Source organism: Cryptotermes secundus, unplaced genomic scaffold (assembly GCF_002891405.2).
Source record: "Cryptotermes secundus unplaced genomic scaffold, Csec_1.0 scaffold413, whole genome shotgun sequence".
NCBI lineage: Eukaryota > Metazoa > Arthropoda > Insecta > Blattodea > Kalotermitidae > Cryptotermes > Cryptotermes secundus.
The window spans coordinates 258874-281332 of NW_019723309.1; the positions used below are offsets into that span (position 1 = coordinate 258874).

Consider the following 22459-nt stretch of genomic DNA (forward strand, 5'->3'; position numbering starts at 1 on the left):
CTGCAGTATTGAATTACGTTTTTAGGCGTTTTTTTTTCGGAACATGATTATCTTTCACAACAAAGGACAGATGTAAGGTAAATTTGGCCCCATGCGTAATTCATTAAGCGTATTCCATGAAGACGTATGGGGGGATGGAGTTATATCTCCACCATTCTTGACCTCGGCGCTAAGATGGAGGTGAATGATTAGTTTCATTCCCTGCTGGTTTACCACCGTGGTAAGGGTACCCGTTATGCGGAGCTAGGCGGGTCCCAGCGTCGGTCTGGAATCGAACCCCGGCTATCCAGCCCATAGCCCGTCGCTATACGTTCTTAGCCATCCTGGCTCCTACAGTTCCCAAAGAGGAAAGAGGGAGGAAGGAAACGAGAGAGTAGAAAGCTTATTTTTCCTTCACCGTTTCACATTATGTAACTGTGGTGACACGTGCCTGTAAGTAACATCGGATGTCAGTTAAGTACGTATTTGACAGTTTTAGAAGGACTGTTTGTGTTTTATAAGAAGGAACTTTTATCTACATTTCCCAGAATGTTGACGTACCATTCTTCACCATGAGTGGACCCACGTGCCTCTTAAACCTAAAGAATTGCATCTCTCTCTGGATTGCTGGTGGAGGGATCCTGTTTGTTGTTGTGTTGGCCACTCTCCAGAGTTGGTTCCGGTGCGACTGCGTCGGCATGTCTCCCCCCCCCCGGGAAGCCCCCCTCGGGCGGTTAGTCTGTTACAGAATTCTATATCGTTGTCAATGGTTGTGTTCAGGAGTGACCCATATCTTGTATAATATTAAGGTAAGTTTTTTTTATTGTGCTGCACAAACTGCAGTTGTGTTTTCTGCATTTTCTTACGTGTTTCACTTGTTGCACGTGATTGGTGGAATTTGAAATTTACGAACTATCCCAGGGTGAGGCGTGATTTGTGTTGTACGAGTATATGCAGGGAAGTTCCGTGAGGTTTCTAGACAGTGAAGCAGTGTGGCGAGTTTATGAGCCTAAGGTAAGCCGTACACCGGCATGCGTCAAGACACGATGTCTGCGACATGACGCAAAGAAAGGAGCACAGTTGAAACGAATGAGATTATGAAAACCGCCGCACACCGGTCTGAGTCATGATGCTGACGAATCACGAATGAAGCAAGACTGCGTCTTTTGTCTCATGTCTTGATGATTGTCTTGATGCAGTTGGTGTGCGGCCGCCCTAGCGGAGTTGACGAGAGGAGCGGCAGACTCTATCAACGGAGTCCTCGCAAGAGAAAAAGAAATACGGATAAAACGCATGTGCCTAGGCACCACATGTCTGATTTAAACCGGTTTTCTACAAGAAGTTGAATCACTTATTGGTCTGAAATCTCAGCTCTACAGTAGTTGAATCATAGATCATTCGTTGACGCTCTGTCAGCTGCAGTAGTTATTTTGTGTCGAACATGGCGGGAGGAAAGAATGTAGCAGACGATTGGTGTTACTTATTTCAAGGCTCTCTTCTTCTAATTAAAATATCCTGACCTTTATTTGAACTGGATGTCTCCCAAATTCAGACAAGTTGTTTTTAATCTTCTCAGTAAAATGACAGGATAAAAAAGACAAAGCTATCCCTGTAACAGGCCGTGGAGGCCCATAAGGTTGTGAGGCGTCGAGGCTCCCACATTTTCTCTAGACAGCTCATAGATGGCGGTAAGGTTGTTAGCCTTACGCGCCGGCCGGTTTTTGCCCACAGGAAGTTTCCTGGTACTCATTTATGTTAGAGGCTGAGTCAACTCCGGGGCCATAGTGCAGCTGGAAGGATTAGGTCAGTTGAAAAATCCAGTGACATCGGGAATCGAACCCGCAACCTTTAGCTTGTAGCACAGTGTATCAACCATCTATGCTGTCTGCTAGTAGAGGGTGGCCCTGTACTATGTGCAGTGCCGCATGAAATGAGAGGTTACGTGGGTTAAACGCAGTTGTCCGGATTCAGCTTCGCAGAATGCAGAAAAAGAAGAGACACTTCAGTGGAAGTGGCGTTGTGGGTCTCTCCAAATAAATTGAATTGGAAGAGGATGTAGTCATTTCCTGTACGTATTTTAATACGTGGTTTGGAGAGCTGAGGGGGTAAAAAGAAGAGAGTCTTCATTTGGGTTGTCGGACTTCCAGACCAAAAATTCCAGTTGGTACCTTTGGAACATCGGTCATATGTTCTACGTCTGAGTTAATTGTGTCCGGAACGTCCATGATATGTATGCAGTGTCCGTCTTTTAGTGCACTCAATTTCACTTGTTATTTCACAACATGTTTCGGCACTATAGTGCCATCATCAGGTGCTCCATTTACGTTGATCTATTTCATTGCTTGCCATTATGTCATTGTAAAATTTAAAAAAGTATTTAAAAATGTTCGTCAATTATAATAAATATTTATATACTAAAAACTTGTTAAGATTATTTATCTTAGCTGTCCCAATTCTAACACCGCGCATAGTTCCACCACCGTGGTGTTAGAATTGGGACAGATAAGATAAATAATCTTAACAAGTTTTCAGTATATAAAATATTTATTATAACTGACGAATATTTTTAAATACTTTTTAAATTTTACAANAAGTTTTCCTTCTTGGCACATGCAAAACACACTAACTGTAAGTTAACTTTCATAGCATTTGTAAATTTAAATTAGAAGAATTAAAATGTATTAGAGGTTTTTGTTGAAGGAGAATAAGATGGACAGGACATGTAGCACGAGTGGGAAGAAGAGAAACGCATATAGGATATTGACGGAAAAGCCAGAAGGAAACAGACCACTGAGAAGACCAAATCGTAGGTGGGCTGATGATATGAAAATGGTTCTTAGAGAGATAGAATGGGATGCTATGGATTGGGTTTATCTGGCTCAGGATAGGGACCAGTAGAGGGTTCTTGTGAACGCAGTAATGAACCTTCGGTTTCCATAAAATGCTGGGAAGTTCTTGAGCTGCACAGCTGGCGTTTTCAGAAGAAGGGCGCAGCTGCATGCAGTTAGAGATTTTTGTTGACACATAAGCATAACCTAAATATAGATATATAGTTGGCACGATCGCTGTGTTTTACATTCTACAAAATAGAAATACTTCAACAAAAATGTGCACATTTTATCAGGAGTTATTGCCACATGTCTCTAAAGTGCATAATATTAATACCAAGTGTGTGATATTTATGTATCAGGGTTTGGGATTTGTGGTGGACAAAGTGGCGCTGGGGCAGGTTTTCTCCGAGTACTTCGGTTTCCCCTGCCAATCTTCATTCCACCAATTGCTCCACAATCACCCTCACCTATCATCTGGGGCTGGTACAATAGGCCAGAAGTGGCCGCAGTACAAGGGACTTAGTCCCACCCCACTAGCAATAAAAGAAATTAGTATCAGGGTTAATGAAAATCCCATGTGAAGTAGGTTACTTGTCACCCCAGCATGGCCCGTCCTAAGATTGCCGGATGGAGATGTCCTCCAGAGGGAGGAGGAGGAGGTTCGCTGCGAATATGTTGGATAAACAGTAGTGGACAGCCGACAAGGGTGCTCCTCCACCTTGGAGATTGGAAGTACGGTTGTAAAAATAATTTTGTTGCGGAATTTTAAAAACGGCATCGGACTAGGACAGATTATTTGGATAAATTAAGCTAAGGAAAATGGATGTGAGATTTGGTACTTGGAACACAGAAGCTCTATATATAGGGCAGGCTCGCTCATAACAGTTATCTTAGATAGGATGGAATGATATGATCTGGATTTATCTGGCTTAGGGTAGAGTCTCGTTGAGGACTATTATGAACATGGTAATGAACCTTCGTGTTCCATAAACTCTTTGGCAGTTCTTGAGTACCTCCGCAACTGGTGGTATCTCAAAAAGGGCCCAGTTCCTTGAAGTTACGAGAGAGAGTCAGTGAATATGTCACAAATGGATATAATGAATGAATGAATGTACAAGGGGTGGGCTGCATAGGCCCTTGCACCGCGACCACAGTGATCTATTGTGCCTCCCATTCTGATTATGCCCTCAACAATCCGGCGTTTCAAATGAAGCGTAGGATTTTGTACATGGGGACGTCAAAATAGTCACTTGGTTCCATAAATACTGACCCAAGTGGCGCAATCTTAAATAAGCTAAGGCCTCACATTCGCACAGGATATGTGTGGCTGTTTCATTTTCTTCTTGACACCTCTCACAAGTTGGACTATTACTTGAAGAGATGTCCTTTAAGGTGACAGTGTCCTGTAAGTAGTCCTACCACCCATCGTTGCTGGTTCCTGTTTAACTTCAACAGTTCCTTCGCTCTTTTTGTATATATGGATATAAAATGTAAAAGATGTTGATATTCGAACCTGGAAAAAGCACATATATTACTCTACATATCCTTCACCAACACTGATACACTTGTCCCATCGCTTTACCAGACCCGCAACATAGAAATCGTTTGACTGTCTCAGCCACTTCCGCACCTCCGTTCCAACCTCGTCATCAGCGAAACGTTTTCCACCAAGGTGGTTTTACAGCGGACCAAACAGATGGAAGTCACTAGGAGCCAAGTCCGGGCTTTGAGGTGAAAGTTCAAGAAGTTTACACTGTAGTTCTTGATTTCTCTCCTGGGTTGCTCTGGCTGTGGGGTATGACATTGTCATGATGAAGCAGTACCCCTCGTGCCAGTTGGCCTGGACGTTTTCTGCGAATTGCATCCAGAAGCTTCAACATAACTTCACAGCACAATGCAGAACAGCAGAAGATAACTGCCGCATTGTATATTCAGTATTAAGTATTCAGTATCAGAGGAGGTGGGTTTCCCCATGCACCGCGACTAGCAGTCTGTTGTACGTCCCCCTTTAATTTCTGCTGTCGCCATACCCTACCAGTACTGGTGCTCGATATCTCCCCTTTCTGCCAGCGAGGTCGGCCCTCTTCTGACAGTGGTACCCGGTAACTTCCCCATCTACCGGAGGCATTGGAAACTACTTTGGGCGGGAAACTTTTTGCCTAATTTTGCTCAGAGGTCTCTTAGACCTAGACACGGAACCCACGGCTTAAAGTCCCTCCAGGAGGACTTGTTCCCTGAATTTTTCCTCCCTTAAAGATTCCACGACCTCCGCCGGGTTTGAACCCGCGTACCTTGAGTCATGAGGTGGGAACGTTACCCTTACACTACGGAGGCCGCTGCCGCATTGTATAAGACGCCATTATGCAATTTCCATCTTGCATTACGTGCTGCTTCTGTCTCTCCCACCTACGAAGTGTGCAAACGTTAGTTTTATGTGTTACTTAACGACGACAGTATCAAGAATGGTATGACGCTTGATGAATTTGAAAGGATTTGAATGAAGTGGTCGTGGCCTGATTGATGCTTTACACCGGAATGTTTCTGGCGGGGTAGCTGGTTCCCCGGCCGAGATTAGAACCAAGCACCTCTGAAATATAGGGCTTTATCGCTACGATATTGCTCTCGCTGCAGCTATCATTTTGGTTGGTGGCAGGAAAGTAAGTAAAAACATGTACTGGAAATCAGTGGCGTGATATTCATGCAAAGTTTTATGAGAAATGTACAGTTGGTTCAGCAGTTATTAACAGAAGAAAACACGGATGTGATGATACTGTCACGTATCCTGGCAACGCGACAAGAAATTAATGGGTCCCGGATTAGACGAAGCTGTTTATTGGAGGAGTTGTTTACAGTTGCAATTTCAATCCTTCTGAAATACCGTCTTCCATATGATGCCACCTGGCTAGTCTGTAGTCTTCTGGTTCTTAGATGAGCTGGTTTCTTCTGCTCTCAGCTCTCCTCCGTTCGTCTCTGTTCTCTTTTTTCTGTCTCCTCAATTCTGGCCTCTCTTAGTCTGTTATAACCGACAGTCGGACGGCCCAGAAGACACCTTGTTCAAGGGTCCCGTTTCACGTGTTCTGTGCACCGGTAACTAAAGGTATTCGTTACCGCGGAAACTGCTGCATTAGTCCTGGCTTTCATTTCCGTGGTAACGTCTGTTTGTCGCGTTTGTTTCATTCTCAACCCGATAACATTCCGGAACCATGGATACCGAGCCGTTGCCTAAGAGTTGACGCCTGCTCTGACTCAGAAATTCTGACTTTTAGGCGGAACGCCACAGTACCATAGATCTGTATGTCCTTATAAAGAAACGATTCATTTTACAGGCAATTGGAACGTAATGTTAATTATGATATTATTAAAATTGTAGCTTTCACTTAACTTTTTTTGTATGTGATGTATATTGTGATAGGTTTACAGCAATAGACCTGCATTTCATATAGATGAACATCAGAGCCGATGAGTTATGTGAAATCGCAAAAAATGTGTTGGAGAAAGTAAGTGTGCCTGAAATTGGATTGCGCTTCTGTCTTGTTCCTTTTTAGTCTACTCTCCTTCCTTAGGAAAAAAATCTCAGGAAAACATAGGCACATACCATCTGTGCGGTATGTGCCCCCCCCCCGTTTCAACTGTTAGTGCTGTTGACCGATTTGCACGAAACTTAGTATGAACGTTATGTTCTTGGAGCCCATCGCAGCGACCATGTTCATGCAGTTCATTACAGTCATCAGTAACAACATGGCGGTCGCTCGAAGCTGTAAGGTGAAAGCTATTCGAACGCTAATTAACTCAGTTTTCTGAAGTGATTTATGGTATAGATATTAGAAGAATCTGTATTTTTGTAAGTTTTGGTGTTTTCACGGCGATTACTATGAAGAAAGTCGTCTTCTGGGTTTAGGCGCCGTGTATTCTTCGTTTTGGCCGACGTTTCGGAGGAACGTATCGCCTCCATCTTCAGAGCAGTTGAATGGCTTGGAATGCAGAGAGCAGTAGCTGTAGTGTATTCAGTCTGTATTTTTGTTTGCGATAACGCAGTATGGGCTTTAAAATAACAACCTGGCATTCTTGGTGGCACTTTCTTTAGCTTTTGGTTAGTTGATGATAACTAAAGGCCCATTGGAGGCTGGACACGTGAAATGTGACATCGAAGTGTTAATAGATTATACATTTACATATACAAAAGGGCCGCGCCGTAGCTCAAGCGGTTAGTCGCTGGCTTCCCACCCTGGCGGCCCGGGTTCAATCAGTGGTCTGGTCGAGTGAGATTTATGGTGGACAAAGTGGCGCTGGGGCAGGTTTCCTCCGAGTACTTCGGTTTGCCCTGCCAATCTTCATTCCACCAATTGCTCCACAATCACCCTCACCTATCATCTGGGTCTATCTTGCTCCTTCCTGGAATCGAACCCTGGCCGTCCTGCCAGTATCCCACCGCTATACCTGCTGAGCCCCTACGACTCCAGTAGTTTTGTAGGACTGGAAATATATTTAATTGTTAAGTAGGCTTTATGAGTTCCTGGAACTCCTTGTTCACTTACATTGTATGTGTATTTGTTATTCAGAATATGCAAGAACCGCTGGGGCACCAAGAAAATATACGCTTTAAAACGTGAGTGTATAATTACCCGGATACTGTACACGGAAGTAAATAAAAAATGTTTGTTTATTACGGAGCAAGTTAGCTCAAGGGCTTTCTGACTTGTCTTTGGGAGGTACTGGTTCGAATCCAGGCCGGGAAATAGACTGTACTGACGGAAGTTAAGATTTTACTCAGTACCCCCAGGCGGATTCTTGGATAGAACGTTCATTTAGGCTAGGACCGCTTCTTTCCACACGGTTTTCAACTCCTGTGTTTGCTGCATCAAGACATTCGACTCTGTACAGTCTGGGTTATTGTCAGCGCCGTTAAATCAACTAGTATATGAGTAAGGGTGGACATCCTCTGTCGTCTAGAGGTCAGAGTTCCTGGTTACAGATCCAGAGGTTTGGGTTCGATTCCCGGCGCTACCAGATTTCCTGAGAGGTAGTGGGTCTGGAACGGGTTCAACTCAGCCTCGTGAGGATAACTGAGAAGCTCTTTCAAGGAAATAGCGGCTCCGGTCTAGGAAACCGAGAATGACGGCCGAACTTCGCCGACAAGCGGCGGTCGCTCGGTCGATATAGTTCGCCTGCGGACTAAAACCTCGGAGTTTGTTTATATGAGTGAGGATCTAGACCGGAGCTGTTGGTATAGGTGCAACGCTCGAGACATGTATGTGGGAGGCGCTTGTTTCGAATTTCTGCGGGGACGCCCCCCTCTTCTGAGCATTCCATGGTTTCTCTCACTTTCTCTAGGCAACCGCCTAAACAGTTCTTCGAATAGACTGTGAACGCATCCTTCCAAATCCTTTCCACTTCATCACTTCTCTCTCATCCGACGCTGTTTAGTCTCGATTTAACAGTGTCGTTTGTTCACGCGGTAGCGTAGTTTGTTGAGGCACTACGCTACAAGCTAGAAGGTCGCGGATTCGATTCCCGATGTCATTTTTTTTTTCCAATTTACCTAATCCTTCCAGCCGCACTATGGCCTTGGGGTTGACTCAGTCTCTAACAGAAAGGCAAAGGGCGCTCGGCGTGTAAGGCTGACAACGTCACCGCCGACTGCCTAGAAAATGTGGGAGTCTCGACGTCTCACAACCCTTTGGGCCTCCACTGCATGCTACAGGGATAGCTTTACCTCTTTTTTACTGTCTGTGTCGTTAAATGGCCAACTGAAATAATCATTAACATTTTGTTGGTTTCTTTAGTTTATTGATCTACTGGATATACATTACGAATGCCGTGAGGGATTGTAACCCCAAAGTGAAGATTGTTCTTCGGCTGTCTTACTGCAACTGAAGACCCAGTTTTCACCGACAATGCAATTCACCGCAGTGAAGCAGAAATGCTTTTACTTGTCGTTATGTAAAAACAATCTAGTTGCTACGAGAGAACGTATGTTTTGCTTCATTCCTTTTTATGGTGGTGCTCAGCAGCGACTTTGCTGTTTTTAAAACGACAGATGTTTGTTTATTTAAAGGCGTTTGCAGTTGCTGAGATTATGTAATGTTGAATGATATGATGAGTAGTAGTAAATAATCAATTAAGATGTACCCGATCACAGTGGCCGCTCAGTATAAGGCACGAAATGTCTTCGTTCGCTCTAACCCTGGGATGGGCCGCGCCATAGCTCAAGCGGTTAGTCGCTTGCTTCCCACCGCGGTGGCCCGGCAAGTGGGATTTGTGGTGGACAAAGTGACGCTAGGGCAGGTTTTCTCCGAGTACTTCGGTTTCCCCTGCCAGTCTTCATTCCACCAATTGCTCCACAATCACCCTCACCTATCATCTGGGGCTGGTACAATAGGCCAGAAGTGGCCGCAGTACGAAGGACTTAGTCCCATCCCACTAGCAATAAAAAAACGTGGGATCGTAGGTTTGGAATCCCACTCCAGGCATGGGTGTATTCTGCGTTTTGTATTTTTGTGTTGTCCTGTGTAGGTAGCGTCCGTATGACGGGCTGATCCCCCACGCAAAGAGTCCTACCAACTATCTGTAAAGGCGCGTCCACATTACTCGTGCTCGTGCGTCAGAAGCTTACTGCTGCCGGAAAATCAGGATCTGGAGCTGACGAAGTGGACGCACAAACTGGTCTGCATACAAAGCCTTCGCATTTCTTCACAACAGATATCAGCTCCAGATCCTGATTTTCCGGCAGCAGCTTCTGACGCACGAGCACGAGTAATGTGGACGCGCCTTAAGAGTCACAGTTTTCAGATTAATTCTGACATGGTAACAGATCAGAGGACAAAATCCGCGAAAGGAAGTAGAGGAACGAAAGGCTGTAGAAGGAAACTTCCGTGTCCTAATTTAAACCCTCTCCTGGTATTTGCCTTACGGGAGGTACAGAAACGTGAACTTTCTGAGTCGGAAGAACCAGTTTCAGGGCCGAGATCTGATCATGGATCCTGCCGAATATGAATCAGGGGTGCCAACCTTTCGACCGACACTTTCAGTTTTGTACGGATAGAACGGGTCCGAAACAAAAGACAGCCAAGTGGTGTTTCCGCCCCTCCCATGGCACTACAGCCCCAGTGGGCCTAGGTCTACCTCCATGAACTTCTCCCTTCCCTTCGGTTTTTATAGATCTTACACATTCGGTAGGACTCCTTGGGCGGGTGATCAGCTCGTCGCAAGGCCTCTACCTGTACACAAACACAGAAAAATGCACACACACAAATTAAATATCCCTGCCCTGAGTGGGATTCGAACCAACGATCCCGGTTTCCAAGCGAGCGAAGACAGTACATGCCTTGGAACGCTCGGCTACCGTCACCGGCCAAGTGGTGGTTACACCACAATATTCATAAGCCACAGTTGTCCCTGTGCTTAATTAATTAAGCTCCCCGCCATGAAGGTGTATGGTACTTAATTAAGTACAGGGACAATTTTACCTTCTTTCCATCTTACCATTATCCTCCTACTTAGGTCTAGATCTTTCTAGCGGTGTGCTTCCTTTTGCTATGAAAGATCACTGTCTTGTAATTAATTCCGAGTCGGAACGGATCGCGAGTTTTAGTCCATGCAGAGCACAAGGTAAGAATGCGGTTCGCCAACTGTTGAAATAAAAGGGCCATTTGTTTCATGGAATATTAATATAGAAACACATCCTTTAGCATGGGAGTGCTATAATTTCAACTTCTCGTCCTCTGTAAACACCCCACCTTGTAATAATATTTCTGTGGTATGTCTGTAGGGAGTGCTGGGGCATCAAACCGCTTTATGGGCACGGTTATAAATGTGCGAGGTGCGCTGCGCCCTTGTTCGCGCAGTCACGGATACCCTCATGCAACTCATATCGCACATATCTCGCGCTGCATGCTAATGGAGAGCAGCATCTAATTGCACGTAACGTCAGCCCAGGCGGCTGGGACAAGCAGAAACTCATGACGAGCTTCTTCGAGGTCAGGACTAAACGTGCCTATACTCTTTACGTTAAAAGTCTTGTATTAAAGTACAAAGACAGCTTAATTACCAGACAGTAGCCGGGATAGCTCAGTCGGAATAGTGACGGACTACGGGCTAGAGAACCGGGGTTTGATTCCTGGCAGGGACGAGAGATTTTTCTGTTTTCTACGGTTTCCAGACCGCCTCTGAGTCCACCCAGCCTCCTATCTAATGTGTGTAGAAGGCTCTTTCCCCGAGGATAAAGCGGCTGTGGCGGGAAGCTGACCATCTCCCGTATAGTGCCGAGTTCGAGAATGGTGGAGCTATAACTTCACTCCCCCATACGTCTTCGTAGTGTGGTGCTTAATTAATTAAGTACATGGACAGTTTTACCTTTTACTAAGTACGAAATGTAACGGTCGGATGGTTATCTCTTCTGTTACATATTCTAGAGGTCCCGGGTTCAGTCCTGCGGTTTGAAGATGGAAGGAGGAGGTTGCTCCGAAACATTCCTAACCACCTACGAGACTATGCTATGTTATAATCCATAACACCATAATCTTAATTTCGAGTATCTGTTTTTCCGAGACTGATGTTAGTCGCCGTTGTTCGGAGAAAAGTGAATACGCAAGACAGGATACTGTGGTCTGTATGATTGTATACATACTGAGAACCTTGGTTGTAGAGAAACTGCTATATTTAGTTCTTGTTTATGAAGTTATAATGAACTGCTTGCTATATGATCTTTCTTATGCTGTCAGTGGCCTAGTTGTTAATCTTTCAAAAATATCTTCCTCTAAAAAGAACTGGAAATTATACTTCCGTATCATAGAATCTTGCCTTTTCACCCTAGCCTAAATAGTTCTGTCCATTTTAAGTTACAACTACATTTCGTTCAGATCCTTTTTAATATTATTTTATCGAGATCTCCAAACAGGATTTTATACATAAAAATATGTAAAGCCCTAAAGGTAAAGGCAAAGTTATCCCTGTAGGCCTCGCCATAGCTCAAGCGGTTAGCCGCTGGCTTCCCACCCCTGCGGCCCGGGTTCGATCCCGGGGTCTGGTCAAGTGGGATTTGTGGTGGACAAAGTGGCGCTGGGGCGGGTTTTCTCCGAGTACTTCGGTTTCCCCTGCCAATCTTCATTCCACCAAATTCTCCATCATAATCATCCGGGGCAGGCTACAATAGGTCAATCAGTGGCTGCCGTGCCGAGTGGACCCAGTTAGACTCCACCCCCCACCAAGCGAATCAAAAAATGTATCCCTCTAACAGCCCGTGAAGGCCCATAGGGTTGTGAGAGGTCGATGCTCCCACATTTTCTAGGCAGTCGGCACACAGATGGCGGTGAGGTTGTGAGCCTTACGCGCCGGCAGCCCTTTCCCCCCAGAAAGATTCCTGGTACTCATTTCTGCTATAGGCTGAGTCGACACCAGGGCAATAGTGCGGCTGGAAGGATTAGGTCAATCGAAACAACCAGTGACATCGGGGATCGAACCCGCGACCTTCCGGTTTGTAGCAGAACCTACCTCAGGAAGAGAATTGACCACCAGAAGACACGCTTCGTCTAATCCGGAACCCATTAATTTCTTCTCGCTTTACCAGGATCCGTGACAGTATCTGTGTTTAATGATTTTGGGGATGTTCTTGAAAAATCGGTTAACGCCAACGACCCCCCCCCCACACACACACACACATACACATATGCATCTATCGTCTGCTCTCTTAACAAGACGCTCTAATGATCTTTTATAACAAAATGTAAAATAGAAGCTTGTCATGTAGGTTAACTGGACTTGTAGGAGGGCTTTGAACTCGGGACCCTAACGTCATTATATACAGTAGATACATTTGAATAATTTCAGAGTGAGTATATCGAGAAGTCTACCGATTGTAATTCCTTAAATATTTATTGGAACAAAAAAAAATTTAAATAAAAGTTGTAGAGAAAAATGAACGACATTTTATGTCCAGCACCCTCTCCGTTAAATCTTAACGGTTTTCGAGACGACTGAACAAAAGTGATCGGACCCGCTATAATTGTTATGATGTGCAGACATTTTATAACTCTGGGTCTTAAAGACGCCCAGTTTCACGTCCGGCAGGCAGTGTACGAGACAGAAAGGAATGCGCTGGAAAGGGCGCTCTTCACTGTTACATGTAATTGTCTTCGAGACACTGGGAAGGATGTCAGATGACCTCAGAAGAACAGTCTTCCGACTTCTAGCCTCTAAACTTTACTTTCTTGCTTTCCTTCCTTCCTTCCTTCCTTCCATCACGTATCATTATAAACACACGATACAGCATTGGCCGATGTTAGTCTTGCGTTTGCGATACGAATCTCTTGGAGGGCTCGTCTTTGTGTCTAGAAGCCTACCGCCTGATTTGCGCTCTGAGTCTGATATAATTTCGTTTTTGGTCGAAATTTTAGGAATAGCGTGACAGGCAGGCGTCTATGAGAACATGAGCGTCACACAGATTCGTCCGTATCAGCATGTGGTAATTGTGTCACGTGTGTTTCCCTTATAATTGCATCCGTATCTCAAGGGAAATACTCCCCGTGTAGTTTCTAACAGTTTCTGATCATACTTAGAAGCGCCATAATTTCATACAGAAACACATACAACATGCCACGTTTCTGAATTATACACATTGTGTGTCAAAATAGTCGGTTTATACTGGATCACATAATAGATAATAGGATAATTCCCAAGTTATAGTATAGACAACCGCGCAGGATTAGCCCAGTTATGGAACCGTGGACATGCATTCAGAAGGTACCGGGTTCCGGCTAACCTGGCTAAGGTTTTGGAGGGCGAAGTGAGGCGTTTTGTTAGTCTCCATACAATTGTCAGGATGATACCTAATAGGCTACGATCGCATCGGAACTGGCGTAATTTCTGAGCCCCAAAAACCAGGGGATTATATCTAGCCCACCTCCCATGATAACCAATATATCAGATCAGTAATTCGCTTTGTAATTTGAGTTCTCTTATGTCGAGCTTTTTTTATGAATGGTAATATGGAATGTATCACCGTTTTTAAAATTACAGCTTGGGAAAGTGTTTCAGACCCTGATGGACTTTTTTGAACAGGATAATGAACCACAGAGTTTCAGAAAAGGCAGGTAATTTGTAAGCTGTCGAGGGACCGTTAGTTTCAGAAGAGAGTCCATAGACCATAATGGGGTTCAGAGAATACACTGACGAAGTGTAGCATGTAGCTTCAGTAACAAAGCGGTCTGCCGTATATTGAAGAGCTTTCACTGATTAACATATCTTGAATGGGTTCTGTAGGCCTTATCACAAGTGAATATATCGGGTTCGATATCCGGCAATACCATTATTCTCATTCGCCGCTTTTCTCTCGCCAGTTGTCGAGCTGTGTTGCTCTGGTGTGCTGTATATATCAGCACAGTGCATTTTGGAATTGTATGCAGTACAATACGAAATTGCCGATAACAGCGGCCGCGCTGTTTAAAACATGAACTGTCTTTACTACCTCGAACACCGTATACACTCCCGCTAATTTATGCACTCGTCTTCTCACTACAGCACATACTAAGTCTCAGTTTGTTTTCACTAGCCGTTTCCTGACAGTGGATCCTAACAGTGTCCTCTGCTTACGTCCTCACCGGCCGGCGAATATCTCCCAACTGACTAAACTCCAAACTTGTCCAGCTTGTCACTACGGACCGCATAAGAAAAAAGCGTTCCTCTGTCGCTGTTCAGTTGCTTTCTAGGAATCTGTTGCCTAGCAACAGGCGGTGTTTATACAGTCATTACTTAGCAACGGGTCTACATGCTACCATACTTGTATTGTTGGCAGAGCTGATTAGTTGTGAAGAGTCTGCTAGACTATGAATTACAGCCTATAGAGGCATTAATTATTTTCCATTGTAACCTATTTCGTTAACTGTACGCCGTATCGGAGTGTATCAAATTACAAGTTACAATTTTTCGATGAGACATGAGCTCTGAGATGCGGAAAATGACAGGCCTAATCATAAACGGACCAACGTTTTTGAAATGGAACTCAGTAACAGCACTTGAGACATTGAGCATCACGTACCCCTCGACCTCAGTTCAGGCGGCGAAGCTATCGCACATCTCAAGGCCGAGGCTCATGTCCCACCGAACCTGCTCTATTTAGAAGTGATATAGACGTGTCATTTCTTTTTATGGCTACCTTTTTATTTAACAAGTTTGTGTGATCTTTTTGTAAAGTACAGTGGAACCTCGCTTAACGAGCAGAATTCGTTCCAGAATCTTACTCGTAATGCGAAACAATTTTTCCCATATAAATTAATATAAAATACGATAATGCGTTCCATGCCGAAAAAAATACTGAAACAAATTATTTATAACTTTTATTGAAAGAAAATTATATATACATTGATAAGGAGCGTGAATCATCTTCATCTTTTCTTCTATGCCTTGCAATTGCTTTTCGTTTATCCATATGAGGAGCAACCTTTCAGCATCGTCGAGAATACTTAACCGTTGCGTAGATATTCTTGTCACTGCCTTTGAAGCATCTATCTCCTTAATCTAGTCCTTGTTCTTGAGGATAGTGCAAAGCGTTGATGTAGACCGATTGTATGTCCGTGCTAGATCAGCCACGCTCACACCTCGTTCTCGCTTTTCAGTGATTTTATGTTTCATTTCTACGGTCATTTTTATTCTCTTATGGCTGTCTTTTTGCGGCTTTTTCTTCGGGGACATTTTTGCGAGGGTTACTAAACTTTGCACAACAAAAAATCACAAATAATATGTCTGAACACAAGTTTGGAAAAATGTGTGATCACAAGCGACACTAAGAGCTAGCGGAACAAGTGCTGAACACTGACTGATGTAGCAAGCGCACAATCCGGGACTTCCCCTCTCGTCACTCGTTATGCGAAACGTCGCTCGTTAAGCGAGTCATCCCTTTACAGTTTGTTTTGCTCGTTGTGCGAATTACTCGTTATGAGATGTACTCGTTAAGCGAGGTTCCACTGTACGAGTATTCAAATTTCTTTTCCGGTGTAGAAAACAGAGATTAACGGCCTTGGGGATCCGTTGAGCTGACCACCCTACACCCTCTATCCGCTAAAGTTGGCACTAACTTCGCCGACAAACGGCGGTTTCTCGGTCGGTATAGTTCGGTTGCGGCGTACAGGTCACGGATTTTTTTTTTCGAATTTCTCTTGTTTTTATTAATACTTCGTTATTCAACGAAGCTATGAGACTGTATGTGCAGTGTCGATGACGGGATGAGTAATGAATGTGAAGCAGTTGGTGGGATGGGAATTCATGGGGGGGGGATATCGAAGTTCCGGGAGAAAACCGGCCCCAGTGCAACAAATGGCACACGGCCTGACCTGGGGTCGAATCCGGGCCGCCTTGGTGGGAAGCCGGCGACAAACCGCCTGAGTTATGGCACAAATTTCGTTGATTCAGTTCATTAGATATGATTTCAGCAGTGTGCGTTCATGTGTCCTAATGTTTATGTGTTGTTTTACCATATATAGTTAGAAGCCATGCAGTTGGCTGTTCATATCGTCTGACGTTTCGCAATTTCGGAATTAATTATGACTAGGAATAGACCATGGAGCGGAGTCCATGTAAGAAGTGAGTACACTAAAAATGTATGTAGGACATATTTCTTTTTCAGTAGTTAAATTGAGGGCAGCCGTAATGTTGTTTTATTGCGCAACCGTGTAATGATAGTAGAATATGATAAGTTATAGCATTTTTATACACTTAGGGCTCCACCTAACGGGACAGAAGATGAGTCGAGACAGCGTGACAAAGACAGGCTTCCGTTACTTAGCAGAAATAAGCTGCAACGTTCGTGACGCTTATTCATACTGTCATGGTTCACAAAACCTGCTAGATTTGAGGTTATCTGTCTNTTGTCATCGTGCTCAACGAATTTAAGCACTACGCCATGCAGGCGTATGGAAGAGTGGATGTATAGATCCACATTTTCTTGATCTCGGCACTAGTTGGAGGTGAGTGGCCACCTTCACGCCCCGGCCGCTTTGCCTCCGGTGCCAATTGGATAGGAGGATGGGTGGATCGCAGAGACGGTATGGACGAGTTGGAGAAAATTACGATTGTATTGTCCCAACCGTGACTTGAACTCCGATCCCTCAGTCGTGCAGCCCGTAGCCAGTCGCTATACCGATTTCGCTACCTCGGCTCCGATACTGGCGATATGTACCTCATAAATATCATGTTGTCTCCGAACTGCGTGGCTTCACAACGTAGATGACAGCACTGTGCGCAAAAACATGTTCTGTAGGTTACTAACGTCAGAGACGTGCTTAGAATATAATTCCCGCCATTTCACACTTCATGTACATAATTTCAGCGGCCGACCACGTTAAAATGTATGTAATGACTGTGGTCATTGTTATCCATTTCTGTTTTTAGATACAGGTACTCTTAGCTGTGGAGCCGAGATAGCGCAGTCGGTATAGCGACTGGCTACGAGCTGGGCGACGGAGGGGTCGCAGTTCGAGTCCCAGTAGCTCTTCCTCACGTTGTCCAGACCGACTCTGGGGCCCACCCAGCCTCCTATTCAGGGGGTACCAGGGTTCCTCCCTATTGGCCACGGAAAACCGGACAGTAATTTAGATTAATCCTGTATGTCCTAGGTTCTTCAGCTGTCGTTTTGCTGTGAACCCTTGGCAGTCGCAAAATAGCCGACTATGTGGACTACACATGGTGACAAATAGTTACTATAGGATTCTGACGATGGTGTATAACACACTGATATATTGGGTTTTTGGACTTTATCCATCGTCCTGGTTTTTAAGATAACAAATAAAAACACGACGTTTCGGAAACTGGATCTGTTTCCGTCCTCNCATGGTGACGTTTTGTCGAAGGATTCATCTGTTGATCTGCATATTGTAGACCGTTACACCATGGCGAGTTATGGTACAGTCCCTCGAGAGGATGGTGCGAACATTTCGAAGGAACCTGCCACCTCCATGTTGCTGTTGTTGCTCTTCTACATTTGCTTATTCTGATTGTTTTCAGCTGTTGGCAGAGTCTGGGCAACTTGACAGCCCGGCATGCCAGTGGAGCACGTGACCTCAGGGGCCCGCAGGTCAAGAGGGCTCTCTGATATTGCACCCCAGTATGTAGCCAAGGTAAGGCATTTCACCATGCTTTGCGATTTCCACATTAACTCTTTAGAGCTCAGTGGCTACTCTATGTACCACATGCTTTGACACGATGAAACTGCATTTGTGTGTTTCGTATAGTTTTCGCAATAAACAGCTGTTTTTTTTCCTTAGACGGCATTAATTAGCGGAAGGGGCACGCGGTAGCGTAGTTGGTTGAGGCACTGTGCTACAAGCCGGAACGTCGCGGGATCGAATCCAGTGCTTCATGAGTTTAAGCAAGCTTTTCATAACCGCTCCTCCAGTAACTGCAGTGACTCATGAGAAATTCCGTTGTGATGATAAGGGCAGCAGGCGAGGGTTCCTGCATGGCAATTTGTGGGACATAGCTGGTCTGGCTACCCCATGCTCACTGCAGATGGCTGGATTCTTAGTGTCCACACGTTTTCTTAACCCTCGTTTGGTAATGTCGCCCCCAGTACCCAACCCCATCTTATGAAGACGCCAAGGGGATGTATACTTCACGCATTCGAAGACTTTTTGACAGTTACAAACCATGGACAGGAACCGGAATAGCGTAGTCGGTACAGCGACTGGCTACGGGCTGGACGACCGAGGGGTCGGAGTTCGAGTCCTGGTAGGCTGAAGAATTTCCAGACCGGCTCTGGAGCCCACCCAACCTCATATCCAATGGGTACCGGGGGGTAAAACGGCAAGGGCGTGAAGCTGACTACTCACCTTCAGATAGTGCCGAGGGCAAGAAAATGTGGATCTATATATCCATTCCCCGATACGCCTTCATGGCGTAGTGCTTAATTAGTTAAGCGCAGGTACAACTTTACTTAACTTTTACTTACCATGGGCACGATCTGCTGTTCTCATGCTGGACTGACTGATGCCTTGTACTAATATATATTGTATATACATACAAGTATATAATGTATCCTGATGAGGTCATTGGATTTTTTCAGTTGACTTAATCCTTCCAGCCGCACTAGGCCCTGGGGTTTACTCAGCCTCTAACAGAAATGAGTACCAGGAATTAATTAAATAATATTCCTGGGGAGTAAAGCACGGCCGGCGCATAGGGCTGACAACCTTACCGCCATCTTTGATCCGATTGTCTAGATAATGTGGGACCCTCAACGTCTCACAACCCTATGGGCCTTCACGGCCTGGTACGGGGATAGGTTTACTTTTTTTTTTTTTTTTTACTGTATACTGTATATATAAAATTGTAAATAGTATGTACATAATTTGCACAAGGTGCATATCACGGTGGCCGCGTGGTCTAAGGCATGAACCGTCTTCGCCTGCTTGAATACTGGGGCCGTGAATTCGAATCCCGCTCGAGGCATGGATGTCTGTGTGCGTTTGTTATGTGTTTTCTTGTGTGTGTAGGTAGCGGCCTTCCAACGGGCTGATCCCCCGTCCAAGGAGTCCTGCCGACTGTGAATAAGATTAAAAAACTGAAAAAGCTACAAAGTCCGAAGGGCTTTAGAGCCAGAAAGAGAGAGAGAGAGGATTACACAAGGAAGCTTGATAAGTGACGGACTAGAAAACGTACAAATGACTTATACTGCAGATTTTTACTCGGACTGGTGGTATACCCGCCCTCTCGCCAGACAGGGCGCCTCACATCGGCAAAACCGCAACTGTCAAATTAAATAAAATCTGGTCATGAACCCATATGGAGCTCTACACCAGGATGGACTGACTGACCGTCGGTCGTAATGTGACATTGACTTTGACTTTGACAGTAGACTGAATAAAATCTTTCTTATCTTTTAAACTCTGACCCCACTGATGCGTTGTGCAAGAAAGTCTTTTATACACGTATGTAGGGTCGAATGGTACAAGATGTCTAGGCACTGATGTGACATTCGCTTGAAAGTAGAAGTGAAGATGCAGCTCCACCTTTCTTAACCTCCGCACGAGATGGAGGTGTGTGGTCAGCTTCACGCTCCGTCCACTTAAACACTGCTGTGGCGTTTGTTTATCGTTGACTGCTGTACCACTCGGTCCCGTTAGCGTACTAGTATAGTAAGTTACGGGTTCTGTGTTCAGTCCCAGCTGTTTCCCAAATTGAAAATGAAACTGAAGGGACGAAGTTTCGAAACAGTCTGACTTCCGAAGGGAATCACAAGCGGTACTCAACAGCAATAAGGAAAATGACTCCCACGGTGCTTTTGAAGCATGGGAAAAATTATGGGATCACTGTACATGTATGTTCCCAAGGGTGTGGCAGCCAAAATTGCGTAAGTTAAGCCAGTCCGGGAACTTTCCGATAGAATTTCGGTTCGTTGCCGCGGGAACGTATGTACCGCGCAGTTGTCTAGCAGCGATAAGGAGGTGCACATACAGACACTCAGAGCAAAGTGATCTCATGAGCCTACTTTTATTTTTTTTTCGAAGTAGGGAAAGTATGTAGATACTAAAGGTTTCTGACGATGGTGTATAGCACTCAAAACTACTGGATTTTTGAAACCTATTGTCCGGAATTCTAGAATCTAGAAAACAACGTTTCGGAGACTGGATATGTTTGCGTCCTCAGGTGAGGTAGCGGAAGTGGTTGAGGTTAGCCCTTTCTAAGGGCCCCAACTGAGTAGGTGTCTTCTCCCTCACCTAAGGACGGAAATAGATCCGGATTCCGAAACGTTTTGTAGATTCTAGAATACCAGACGACGAAAAAACCCGCAAACGCAGTAATTCTGAAGTAAAATATGCTTGATATGTTAGGAGCTCTGTCAGTATGCCACCCAATATCTAACAACGTCCACTGTGCGAAATATGAAGCCTACCTTAGTGGGCAGAATAGTACTGGTATAGGGGTGATATTCTGATCTCGTCGCGTCATAGCTTAGGCTCTTATTTGCCAGCTTCTGACCACGGGTTCGATACAAGGCCAGGTAGTATGGGAGTTATGATGGACATTGTGGCATTGGTACTGTTTTTTTTTTCGAGTACTTCGGCTTCCCTGCCAATTTCCATTCCACAAAATGGTTCAGTTTTGCGTGACGTATAGATGGGTTTTGGTTTGGATGATGGGATTTATTGACACCTGGTCGTTAATCTCGGTTTTCTAGACCGGAGCCGCTATTTCCTTGTAATAGCTCCTCAGTTATCCTCACGAGGCTGAGTGGACCCCGTTCCAGACCCACTACTCAGAAAATTTGGTATCGTCGTGTATCGAACCCGGGACCTCTGGATCTGTAGCCAGGAACTCTGACGACTAGACCACAGAGGCGGTCTTATTCTTTAAGAATTACTACGATGTGCATGACATTGTTAAAACATTTATAATTATTATAATTAGTCTATTTACAAAGTATTGTTTAAAAAACTTTTTGTTAAAATTTAGAACCAGTTTGGTTCGTGATATTCTATCATTACCACAAGATATTCTATCATATACCACAACCAACTAATGGGACACGAAAACTGTTGCGTAACTGAACTAAGCAACCCATTAAACATCAGACGAAGACTAAAGCGACAGTGGCCCTCAGACTTAAAAGAACACAGTGTTGAAGATGGGTAGCCGTACTCAACAACATACTGCATAGTATACTGCATAGGAGAATCATCACTGGATGATCACTCCGCACAAGTGATTTCTTACAACATATTTACTTATTGCTCCCTTGTAGAGTAGATTGTAAATTGCAAGAAAATATAATAAAAAAAGTTTGGTTCGTGTCCTTTATACTGCTTGTCTTTAAAGGAGGTTGAGTGTCTACCGCCTCGTGGTTTCGTTGTTTGGAGAATAGGACTCTAGTGCCGTCCAGTTGTTCAGGCCACAACACAGGATGATCCAAGTCAAATTTACAGAGCTAAAAAATAAAGGAAACATTAAAAACCCGAGACAGGAATGAAGAAAAGCTCGGTACAGTGTGTAGTCTTACGGGACGCATGCGGCTTGAGGTCGAACGGTTCGTCCAGCCCTGTTCTGTATGACCCACATTGGAGTGAGGCGCATTGCGCTAGCTGATCCTGTGTTTGGGCCGGATCGGTTCTCTCTTCGAGACTTCCATCGCCTACGATCGAGACGTTCGAGACCTTAACATGTACAGTGGCAGACAGCCGTCTGCTTCAGCTTAACGTCGCTCGTGTCCTATGCAAAACTGCCAGTTATTGGGGGGTGGAGTGACCCAATGTTTGTAATGTTCACTCATGTTACTACAGTAAACAGCAAGTTTCCTGTTTGTCCATTTTAATTTTTGTTTGCAACAGCTGTACGAAGTGCCGTTACAGATAAAGTGACGTTGTTCCTTCATCACTACTTGAAGTTCGGATAATGCTTGCTATCATTCAGTTCGCTTTTAGATGGATGGATAGAGACAGATATATATATATATATATATATATATATATATNNCAAATTACAATAGATTACATCAATTGTTGTGCCTTACTGTACCTATTTAAGAGTACAGTAATCAGTTATCTTCATCTGTTTCCTGTTACTTGCCCAATACACACTTTCTAAATTACGTTCAATGTCCATATCAGAGAAATTCAGGAATGAAAATGACGTTACATACGAGGTTGATGCATTTGTGCATGTCGTAC

At 44.6% G+C, this 22459-nt stretch overlaps 1 protein-coding gene across 1 annotated transcript in view; it reads left to right on the top strand.

Annotated features, from left to right (window-relative positions):
- LOC111861774 (GTPase-activating protein CdGAPr) overlaps positions 1-22459 on the top strand; it is a 182413-nt gene that overhangs the window by 35046 nt on the left and 124908 nt on the right. The window contains exon 2 of the mRNA XM_023846615.2: positions 17802-17914. Coding sequence (XP_023702383.1) covers positions 17837-17914 — 78 coding nt within the window. The 5' untranslated portion in view covers positions 17802-17836. The remainder of the gene's footprint in view (positions 1-17801; positions 17915-22459) is intronic.